This window comes from Periophthalmus magnuspinnatus, chromosome 1 (genome assembly GCF_009829125.3).
Source record: "Periophthalmus magnuspinnatus isolate fPerMag1 chromosome 1, fPerMag1.2.pri, whole genome shotgun sequence".
Taxonomy (NCBI): domain Eukaryota; kingdom Metazoa; phylum Chordata; class Actinopteri; order Gobiiformes; family Gobiidae; genus Periophthalmus; species Periophthalmus magnuspinnatus.
In genome coordinates, this window is record NC_047126.1 from 24,094,267 (window position 1) to 24,106,082 (window position 11,816).

At 39.0% G+C, this 11,816-nt stretch overlaps 1 protein-coding gene across 2 annotated transcripts; it reads right to left on the bottom strand.

The window, feature by feature from the left end:
- Positions 1-610: 610 nt before the first annotated feature.
- On the bottom strand, positions 611-10,532 carry arpc1a (actin related protein 2/3 complex, subunit 1A). 2 transcript variants are annotated; one of them, XM_055232539.1, is made up of 11 exons: positions 10,153-10,532; positions 9,398-9,495; positions 8,093-8,197; positions 7,096-7,318; positions 5,581-5,688; positions 5,386-5,489; positions 4,560-4,668; positions 3,991-4,066; positions 3,724-3,917; positions 2,735-2,825; positions 611-1,843 (listed from the first exon to the last, which is right to left on the bottom strand). In XM_055232539.1, the coding sequence occupies exons 2-11, from the start codon at positions 9,459-9,461 to the stop codon at positions 1,805-1,807; spliced, it is 1,113 nt and encodes a 370-aa protein (XP_055088514.1). In that variant the 5' UTR covers positions 9,462-9,495; positions 10,153-10,532; the 3' UTR covers positions 611-1,804. The 2 variants fall into 2 exon arrangements, with proteins under 2 accessions (XP_055088514.1, XP_055088506.1); XM_055232531.1 differs by having other exon boundaries at positions 10,132-10,468.
- Positions 10,533-11,816: the final 1,284 nt, after the last annotated feature.

Below are 11,816 nucleotides of genomic sequence, written 5' to 3' on the forward strand. Positions count from 1 at the left end.
TTATTTATATTATCTAAAGCCCGTTCATTCATACAATCAGACAGTAGAATGAGCTCTTACTTTGGGTTGCCAGATCCTGTGACTAAAACCAGTTTGTAATAAACCCAAAAGTGCACTCTATGAAAATGATGAATCCTCAATGTATTATTACAGCTAATGGCATCACTGGTTTAGCTGTGATTTTATTATTTTATTACATTTAATGAATTACCATAAACTTCACCAAATACCCAATTAGGTAGAAATTTCAGTATAACTACCAACTATTGATATAAGCCTTTCACAAAATTGTTATTCCTTAGTTGACCCATAGATGGTGTTGGAGGTTTTTTATTCTTACTACAATTTGCGATTGACTATGCAAACAATTTATCAATTTTAATACCACTAAATGAATTTGCATTAAAGAATACATTATGCAAAACTGACCTGGATTGTTCTTTTTAATCATGTTATAACATTCCCTCATCACTGACAGACCTGCATAATACCCATCTTTAAAGTAATGAGTAATGAAATTACAATAAAATGCATTATAGGTGCATTTTAAATACGACATAAGAAAGACATAACATCCCCAAAAAGAAAGAGAGCAGGCGCTTGGGTAGTGTACTGTAAATGTATTTGTCTTTATTCACGTCTACCTCATGGTCAGTTACATAGAAATCCTCCATTTTTTTAGCGTAGCATCTTTGGAGCCTACAAGCAACTCCGCCATCATTCAGACTGCTGCATACCCACTGCACCGCCACGATCAAAACCCGTCGCCAACTCGGAATACTTCTATATCAATTCTTATAATTCAACTTTAATATTTACTTTTCCTGCCCAAAGTTGGCGTGTGGTTTTGTCCAGAGGGTGGAATGGTGAGTTGTTTTTTTTTTTTTTCTTTTTGAGGGGGAGATTTTTTTTTAGGGGGATTAAAACGCTCCTTTAGTGTTTTGGTACAGGAGGTTAGCAGATATTAAAAAAAGAAAAATCACATCACATTTTAATAGGACCACCCCATTTCGGTTAGCCTTCATTTAAAATATTAATATAAAATAACAAAAGCAAAAAGTGAATTCACACGTCAGTTGGGTGATTGTGATAATGTGATGTGTGTAGATAGGCCTGCCACAAAATGTATCAAATTATTGTTCAATAATCGCAATTCAATATTCGCAATAAATAATTTTGTATTTAAAGTGCACTATGTAACTTTGGTAGAGGGTCCGCTACATGCTTGTCTCCATGGAGATGTTATTGCTTGGTCTGGTATTTTCCACAGTATGGCATTAAACCATCTCTTTCCATGGAATAAGGCAGGTGGAGTCAGATCTGCAGAGAGGCAAGCCCGCTCACAGTAAGAGAGCTCTATTCAAAAGACACATGCAATGCCATCTTGTGGAACACTCCAGTACGACAGCTTACGCACCAGCAAAGTTACATGAGTAAACATCTTTAATATTTGCTCCTAATCTCATTGTAGAATTTTTTTTCAACAGGAAAATGGAGAGAAAATTTAAACTTTATTGGAAACTGAAATTGAAAATATAGAAGATTTTTATATTATATTTTAGGCATAAAATCTTTATTAATAATAATCAATATTTCGTGTTTCTAATTTGCTATTGAAACAAGCCTAATATTGCAGGTTCTAGGAGTGCGTGGTGTTGCGTTCAGTGCTTGAGCGGACATTTTGAATTCTGAATAGTGGTGTGTGTGTTTTACTAGCTGGAGGGAGGGAGGGATGGAGGGAGGGATACAGGGAAGAGGAGAGGAGGAGGAGGTGCAGCGTCTAGTGTTTCATTCATCCTCTTCTTCACATGATGCGCAGACCCTGGATTGATGCTTCTAGACTCTGCGAAGGAAAAACACAATAGTTGGTTCATAAGTTGAAATAAGAGGACATGTTTGTTACCATGTGCTATTTTGACAACAAGTCCCTCCTCCCTTTGCTCTCCACACTAAGTCACTCCCCCTTCAGAGCATTATCACGACACAATCGGTGTGCTTTCCCTTAATGATCCACTGCACATCGCTTCAAGTTTGTGAAGTTTATGCTTTTGTATAATTATGGAAAATTGCGGTCTAGGAGCTTGTAAGCTTATAGGCTGAGCTTTGGAAAGGATTACACTGTTAAGAGGGTTCAAATAGGCCCGGGACCGATCGCTAAAATAATCAAACATTCATGGATGACATCTAATACCTCTTCATGTTTTTGATGAGAGAAAAACGTTTTAACATGGTAGAAAGCTCTAAAAAGATTTAGCATAGTGCCTCTTCTTTAAGTTAAATGTCACTTTTTAATTTTAGTCATGATGTAGCTATGGTTTTGAAACTAAGGATGTGTTCACTTGTACGTACACACACACCTCATCAATATTTGAACTAAACCAGAGCTTCAGCAGCACTCAACCATGACTACATCAAGATTAAACTGGGGCCGAATGAGGACAAGTGTGAATACAGCCTTAGTTTTTTTTTTTTTTTTTTAAATCATGCATTTCAATAATAATCATATTGCAGTGTTCATTCCACAATTTGTAGAAAGCTCCAGACTTTGAGAAGGAATAATTGAAATTCACATAAATGTACAAGTTAACCCAGTAAATCATTACTAAGGCGACATTCGGATCTTGTTCACGCTTGTTACTTTTGTTTTAAGTTTTTCTAGGACACAATTAAGAAGAAAAATTTAAAAATTAAATAATTAAATTAACACTGGCTGAAGCTGAATTTAAGCACGTACTTTAAAGTCCCAAATAGTCATAGCTCCATCGATGCCTGTGGTGCAGAACTTGCGACAATCCCTTTTGTCTCCCTCGTAGATAGACACTTGGCTGTGGACAAACAGAATCAATACGTTGAGTATAAGTCAGCAACAGTGTTCTGTCCTTATGTAGTGCTAGCAGCATGGAATATAAAAAAAAATTAATAAATTGTGAGACCAATGCATCAGCTGTTAAACAGGGGACACACCTCATGGGACATGTCTAAGCTTGATTTTATGAGCTTCATGATATAATCATTTTTTTACCACTGCAATTGTGTTTTGCATCTCATAACTGTCAACGCTGCACCATGTCTAGAACACATGTGCAACATTTAAATGGCCTAAAAAGCACATGCTTTATTTTCAGCAACTGACGCTTCACAGCTGATGTCATGAACATTCTCTGGGGTGTGCTGCCAATGTAGGCACTGCTCTGTCTGACGCTTTATAACTCAAGTTAGACTTTAATCTGAGCTTTGTTTTAACACAATCTGATCATAAAGAACTGACTTAGCTGGACATGCTGATCTGTACTGTTAAACAAGTCCTTTTCAAATAACATTACAGTCACAAACTCGCATTGGCCAGCAGTTTTTCAGTTAGTCACTCTCACCTTTTTTGCTGAAAATCAAACACCTAAACAGGACCATGTACCTTGTATTGTTATCAGTCTTCTGAAACAGTGTTGTTTAAATCACTTTCATATTTTTTGAGCTTTCAGAAAATCTTAAAACTTTGTGTGCATTGTATCATCATGGGAACTCATGAATATTCTGCCATAGACATACAAGCAGGACATGCCCAGTGTGATGCCACTGCAAAGTATCAATAAAACCTCTGCAACTGAATAAAAGCTAAAAAATTCCTTCCTGTAATATGCAATAACATCTCCATGGTGACAAGCAGGTGGCGGCCCCTTTCCTAGAGAAGTTACACAGTGTACCTTTAAGAATCGAGAGCCTTACGTGATGCTGTTCTGGTGTAGTGTGTCCAGGGCAGTGTTGCGGTCCTCGGTGGTGGCTCTCTTGTCCATGTTCTTGAAGCGCTCCATGGCTGTGATGTTCCTCTGGATGCTCTGCTTGGGCAGGTCCAGCTTGGACACAAACGTGAGGGCGCCTCCGTCGTCCACGCGGAACAGCATGGGGCAGCAGTCGTGACCCTAGCGATACAAAGACAGTAAACGCACTCTCCTTATTATCAGTACGATGTAAGAGGAGGTGGTCTGGTCTTACCGCAGCTACTATACTGTTCTCAGACACAAAGATGACGTTGAGGAGAGGGAGGAACTCTGTCTTCAACTGCGAAGGGCTGAAAAACAACCATATAATCTGTTAAAACACTTAACTAATTTACAATGTTGTATTGGAAGTAGGGTTGTCAGAAGTATTGAAAATCAGATACTAATCAACACCAAAACTAGTATGGAAACTAAATACTCATTTGAGCAGGTATCTACACTAAAAAAAAAAAAAAAAAAGTCACATTCACAGGACAGAAATGAACCTTTCATCAGAACAAGTATAAGACCACATAGACTAGTATACACCCATGTATATAGGTTACCTGGACGACTGAGGGATTACACAGATTTATAGTACCATATGGTCTTATAAGGAAGCACTGTTATCTAATGTTGTAAATCATATTTTATTGTTGAAAGGAGGAGTGTTTTTTTTTTTTTTTTTTTTAAATCATCATCGTGGTATTTGAATCGGTATTGATTTTGATGATTTTCAATGCACTATATTATGGGACAAAAATATTCTGAATGTCGTGATTCCCTCTCCTGAATGTGGCGTACCTGGCAGTCTTGGAGCTCTCCACCACATTGACAGTGCTGTCGTGGCTGACCCAGGCCAGGCGGTTTCCAGAAGCAGAGAAGGAGACAGAGTGGACCCAGCCCCCTCCACCTGAATACACACACATTTTAGAATTTAAAACAGATTTGTCAAAATGCATGCAACCCGAGAACAAGACTGAGGTGTTGTGTAGTGAAACTCAAAGATCTAAATGACACATCTAGAGAAGCCGGAAGGTACTTGGATACCAGCTGCATGTAATGGCACGGTTCGATTTACATTAGGAGCAAACTAGATGGAGTGTTTACAGGGTAAGAAAGAGCCAGGAGAATATTAAACATGTGTTTGGACATGTATTCACTCATTTTAGATCAGCGTTGAGAAACTAGAGTCTCAACAACACACCCACTCATTTTGTTTTGGTCCACTACATTAAGGTGAAAATGAAACTCACCTAAGCTTCAATCTAAAGCTTATTTGTGCTGCAGGGAGCAAATAACTTGTGAGTAACAGATCTGAAATTCAAATGCTCAAAGTAAATGAGATGTTGCTTTCTATTCTATCTTTCTACCAAAGGTGTGGTTATAGGTATGATAGTTGTTTTTATTAGTTATTATAGCTGAAAAGTTTTAGTACTTATGCTAACTTATTACAAGCACCTGAAGACCCTGTAGCTCCCTGTTTCCAATGATTTGGTTCTTTGACCTGCTGTAGACTGGGAGAAAAGTGGACTGACAGGTTTTGGGGCAAAGATGATTTGAATTTGGTTGTTTTGCACACTCAGGTTTGCCTGCGCATATAAACATAGTGAGTAAGACAAATACAAACCAGTTCCTCCGAACTCTGCTAACATAGCCCCGAACGGCATCTTACTACCCCAGGGCGTGGGGCCGGGCCTCTCCTCCACCTCCTTTATGTAGGCCGAGAACACCCTGTGGCAGAGGGGGAGGGGCCAAGGTCACTTTTATGCTGGGTTAACTATTGCAATAGGAAAAACACCAGCAGCACAAGCACTGGCCTTACCTGCATTTGAAGTCACAGGAACCGGCTGCCAGCAGGACGTTGTTGGGGTGCCAGTCCAGGCTGAGAATGGTGGAGCGAATGGGCTTTTTGATGTGTTTACTCACCCACCTACAAACAGAAGAGAGTGAGAATAGAACATGTCCTCAAGCTTTATATAACCCAGTTCTGACAGTGTTATACATGTTACAGGCAAAGTTGATAATTCTATAGAACGCCTAGTGTCCTTTAGACAAAGTGTGACAGAAGATCAGTTTTTATTTTATTAGAGGTACGTTTTACCATTTTTTGTTGGACCTACATAATGTTATCGGGATACTTCAAAGATAGAGATATTCATATTTATCAATATACCCCTAATGGCAAGCCCTCTCATCAAGCCTAAATGTAACCTCTATGCTAAAAAAAAACATTTTCTCCCCATTATGTCCAACAGGTCTATTTTTATTGTATATTATTTTTATATTGGATGTTGTCCTTGGTTATACCATTAATACAAATGTCTCAAATGCAGGAAAATGCTGCTAAAAATAGGGACGCCGTAGACTCTAAAGACATTATCTTTGCATTTTAAAGACTAGTAGACTAAGTAAATAATTGGTCGGCTGCCTCCCTAAATGAGATAACCTGCAAACACTGACTTTGACCAGAGATTCTCTACTTTGCCTAAAGACCTTCCTTCTATGGAAGCAGAGACTATTGATAATTTTCTACTTTGCCTGGCCACTGAAGGCCTGATTTCCCATTTTGCCTGTAACTTATGTACAAACTCTAACAAGTTAAAATTCACTCCACTCTCAATAATAGTGTCTTAAATGAACTCTAATGACCTGCCCATATAGTTTATGTTTAACTAAGAGCTGAGATTAGCTGAAAGCTGCACAAAGAAGTGTCCCTCCCAGGGTAAACAAAACAGAAAAATACCACAGGGTGGTTCAAATTTACCTGAATACAACAAAAATCTGATTAATAGTCTGGTACATGCCATTCGGAAGTATGTACAATATAAAAATAAACTGTATAGTAATACTGTAACTCATAGCAGAGTTCAGACTGTTGTTACTGTTATTACGTAATGCTCCAAGCAATTCGTCTGAGCTTGTCTGACAGGTACTTTCAGTTTGACAGTGCTCTTTAACCTGTAACCATGGAAACTGACATCATGCTGAAACTTGAAGCAGTTGGAAACTGCAGACAACACAGTAACTACAGCAATCTAAACACTGATGCAAAGTAGAAAAACTGGGCAGGGCTGACCAGACCATTGTTAGAAAGAAATATGGAATATGCAAAAACATGGGCTATTGAAATAAAGTGAAGGGTATTGAGAAAATGGGACAGATGGGAAAGTACTTCAGTTCTGGACTTTTTACTGAGCATATAGAAGTGCAGCTAAAGTTCAAGACAACAACTTCCATATCCATTTAATTGCCAATTACATTTCAACGCAAATATTTATTTTTTGCTATGACCACATATTTGTCATTTAAACCATGCATGTCTCACGGTAAGACTTACCAGTCATTTTCTGACTCAAAGTAGCAGACGGAGATGAGGCGTGCCCCGCTGCCCACTGCAAACTTGTTCTCCATGGGGGACCACTTCACGAAGGTGGCTGCGCGGTTGATCCTGAGAATAACCAGTGTGGGCTTCCATAGGCCCTCCTTCTGCGACCACACATAAGCATTACGGTCGGCGCCACATGTCACGATGCGGTCGCTTTTAGGAGCCCAATCGATGCCTGCAAAACGTGTCACAGATGGAGGTGTAAAAATAAATTCAAAATAGGAGCTGTGGAATTTTAATCGTAATGACAATTATTGCTCTAGCCCAGTGTTTGTTTTTTTCCCCAACATTTGAGTCGGTTGAATTTATTCCCGGGGCGCATCACTTATGGCAACATTACTAAATCACACTTTGTAGTAAAAATGGTGTAAATACATGTATGAAAGATAATGTTTCCTAAGATTTTTAATGTTGAATTTCTAATTTTAACTCAACAATTTAAAACATTTTGGAAATATTTTCATTCTGCATTTCAGTTCAGTTCTTAAGTATTTTCATTAAGTTGGATTCACTCACTTAGGATCGACTGCTAATGCCTTAGTAGGTTAGAGGACCCATATTAAAGTTGTTTTCAAATCTATGTTATAATGTTTCTTCAAAAAACACACCTGAAGTTCTGTTTTGTTTCATTCACACAACCCCTGTATATTTAGGCTGTGCTCTTCTCTCAAACAGAAAACATTGTTCCTGTATTACCACATGGCATCACAAGGTTAAAGTGCTCCACTGTGTTTTTAAACTCCATACAATAATTTGGATCATTTTAGCCCTGGAATTGCACATTTCTACAAAACAAAAGGTAAAATGTAGCTGGAGATGTAGATATCGAGCAAAATATAGCTAAAGTAAACACAGCAGCAATATTTGTTTGCAAGCCTTAAACAACATACAGACTTGATATGCATTGTTTAAAAACAATTCCTTCACTTTACAGTAAAAAAATCTAAACCTGTTATGTGTCCATTGTGCTCCTTCAGCTCCTGAGTCTTGACCCACGAGTTTCCACTTTTCTTGTAGATATGAACTTCATGATTATTGGGACTTATGGCAATTTCTATAGAACAAACAAGACAGACAAGTTATGGATAGTCATGGAGGCAAACAGGCCTAACCAGTTGTTCATGAACGGCCTCTTAGAATGTAGTGAAAAGTAATGGCAAAATGGAATGTAGAGTTGATGGGGCCCTTCAGCTGTTAACGGCATCTAGTGGACCAAATTTTGTTATTAGTTTATTTCACTGACTAATTATTTTAGTCAGGTGACTATATATATAGTCACATTTATACACTTTTCTACCTTTGGGGCACTCAAAGCGCTCATCTACTCGCTCACCCATTAACACACACATCTGTGTAATCACTGGAGGAAAGGTGGGTCAAGCGTCTTGCCTAATGACACAACAGCAGCATTCATCTGTGAGAGCTGGTATCGCACCCCCAACCTGCAGGTCAGTGGATTTGACTGCTCTAAGATGTTCATGCTGAGAGCAGGATTCGAGTTGCCAACCTTTGGATGAGCGTGTGAACACATTAACAATTGAGCAACTGTCGCCTCAAACCACTTGATTAATCTACCTTTTCACTTACTTCACTTATGCTGCTGTTTACTAGTATTTCTCTGTATACTTTTCATTTTTAAATTGTTTAACCACAGACACACCCACCCACATTTTTTCCCATAATTCCCAAAATGTCGATACGTCCGTGCTTAATAGTTAACTAATATTACCACTAGGGCCTAGGCTTGTAGTTGTTTAGTTAATTAATTGGTCAGTGGTGTTTTGTTGACCATTTTTTGTCAACTAATCATTTTATTTAGTTTATCAGGATTTAAATGGGACAACAGCAGAAAGTAGTAAGTGAGTGATTTAGCCAGTATATGTAAAAAGGCAGATTAAACTCATGGTCCACACGTTTAATCTGTTGTGAGTGCCATTAGGGTCAGTTAAACAGATATATGGAATAGTTTTGAGAGGGTTTGCTACACCCCTTTTTCACTACTAATTAATTAGGAGGACATGTCTTTAGTCAACCAAGACTCTCTTTCGTGGACTGCAACCCTGGTAATACTATCACAACTACAATCTATTACCTTTACTGTGCCATTGATGGTTAAACCTTCTTTACCAACAAGATGTTTTTGAATCTATCATTTCCTAATGTCAGCCTTTGGACAGGCATGACCTTAGTGCAGCATGACCCTCATAAAACAAAGCTGTATCAATGTAAATGTGAATGTATGCAACTTTCTTACGCGTCCTGTCCCGGTTCCATGCATGACAGGTGATGGGTTCCAACAGAAACTGGTGCAGGGACATCTTGCCTTGGGTGTGGTCCTTCACTTCTTCAACTCTGCCAAGTCACAAACACACATTACTTAAGTTGAGCAAAACCAATAGCTCCATTCATTTGAACTTCGTTTCCCAGCCACAACCCTGAATTCGACAGCCAGATTTAACAACAAAAACACATTTATCCAGAAGATTAACGCTACCAAACCTCACACGTCTAATGTTGTCGCTCCTATTAGCCAAGTAGCATTCCTGAGCCAATAGTCACAACATTTTACCACGGAATAACATTAAAATTAGGCTAAAATGCTAGACTTCACGCCAGCAGTTAGCTAGCCAACCACACTATATGAATTATTAGCACGTTGAACCATCGTTTATTTGTAATTAGTTGCTTTAAAAATAATATTATAGCGAATACCAGCAGTTTGACAAGCCTCGTCACGGATGGCCATAAGCAAACCTGTTATCATTAGTGGCAAGTAAAGGTGATCCGACATGCTAGCTGACAGCACGTATGTATTAAATGAGGCCTGTCTTTAGCTAACGTTAAATGTATTATTTATTAATACGATGTCATAGTAAAGATGTCTCTGTTATAACGTATCCAGAGCTTCTTCTTCAACGCGATCGCCTGTATCTTGAGTGGCAGCGGTGTCTTCGGTGCTAACATTCCGCTAGCCTGATGCTAACTCACCGTCACCGTCAGCTAACTCACGTCGCCCGGTCGCTCCGCCGCTCTCTCTCGCACTGGCGGGGATGGGGGAGCTTCGATCGGGAATGGACACGAATTCGCGGACTCTGGTCAGTCGACACGAATCCGTCCAGGAATGCGGAGGGGGGAATGTCAAGAGGGCCGGCAGCAGCAGCAGCAGCAGCAGCACGGTCCGACCCGGTGCATCCGCTAGCGCAGTACGGGAAGCAGAACCTGGGCTGACAGCTAGCTTAGCCTTAGCATGTTCACGTTAGCGGGAGAGGGCTAGCTGCTGGTACATTCAGAGTGGCCAGGTTGGTGGAGCGCAGATATGAGAGGCTGGACCGCGGAGCAGGGGCTGGATCAGTGCACAGTCACCCAGTGGGAGTCATCGCTAGTGACGTGACGTTCGTGAACGAGTCGGCTCTTTTGAACGCTTCCTGAACGTGAACAATTGAATGAACCGAGTGAGAGCTTTGTGCACAAAAAAACAAAAACAAATTTAGCATCATAATAACAGTTAGTTTTTAATTATTATTATTATTTTAGTGCAACTTTATTTACATCATGCATAATTTAAATGCGTAAACACTCTCCCACTCTCAGTTTGGATCATAGATTGTGTAAAGAATATATTTAGTTTGTTGTTCAAATTTTAACATGAGCGCTCACATTAGCTTATGTCATATAAATCAAAAGTTTCAGATCCCATAAAGGAGCCGTAAGACCTAAGACGAATCATCACTGAGATGGAAAAGCGGGAGGAGAGCGCCATCCAAAGGAGACGACGAGGAGCTGCTCACACTAAATATGTGATTATTCAAGAGCGCTATCTAGTGGACACAAGGTGCTACTGCAGCCACCTGCTCCAGCCTGAGGATTAAAGGGCATGTATTACGCACTTTACTCCTATATGTTATAATGTTGTTTCCTCATCAAAAACATTAATGAGCTAAAATTTAAATTTGATTTTATTTATCTTTATTTATTCAGGGGGACCCAATGAGAGCACTTTGGGCTCTCTTTTTCATGGGTGCCCTGTTTAAAATACAACACAAACTGAAAAAACAATCAAAACAAATAAGTCCATATAAAACATCAATAACAAGTGCAGGTGTGTGTATAAATGTTTGTTATCAGATTAATAAATTGCAATTGTGTCACCAACGTGTCCAGTTTTGCTTTTCCTTGGAGCGTATTCCATTTTTGTGAAGCAAAACGGCTAAAAGCCCTCTTTCCCATCTCAGTTCTGCTGTGTCTTGTCCTTAGCCTTATAATAATAATAATAATAATAATAATAATAATAATAATAATAATAATAATAATAATAATAATAATACATTTTATTTATAGGGCGCCTTTCTGGGCACTCAAGGTCACCTTACAATACAATATATATACATATACAGACAGTTAAAATCAACATTTATGAACATACAGTTAAAAGCATTCAGATAAAAAACATTGAAAAAGGACAGGGCAGTTGTGGATTATAAAGAATATGCCAGTCTGAACAAGTGGGTTTTAAGTTTGGATTTGAAGTGTGAGAGTGTGTCAGTATATGCAGTCATGTGATCTGGTGTTAAATGTTCTGGTATCAATAATCAACAAAGAGGTGAGGTATTCTGGCAGTTTTTGAAGTAATCCCTTATAGATAAACTTAATGCAGTGCTGTTCTCTTCTAACAG

What these genes read in the sequence shown, in the direction of transcription:
- arpc1a (XM_055232539.1), bottom strand. Translation starts at nt 9,461, where the DNA reads ATGTCCCTGCACCAGTTTCTGTTGGAACCCATCACCTGTCATGCATGG. An exon ending in GCACAATGGACACATAACAG is followed by an intron (nt 7,319 to 8,092) that starts GTTTAGATTTTT and finishes CACGTTTTGCAG; the next exon opens with GCATCGATTGGGCTCCTAAA. An exon ending in AGCAGAGTTCGGAGGAACTG is followed by an intron (nt 4,669 to 5,385) that starts GTTTGTATTTGT and finishes GTGTGTATTCAG; the next exon opens with GTGGAGGGGGCTGGGTCCAC.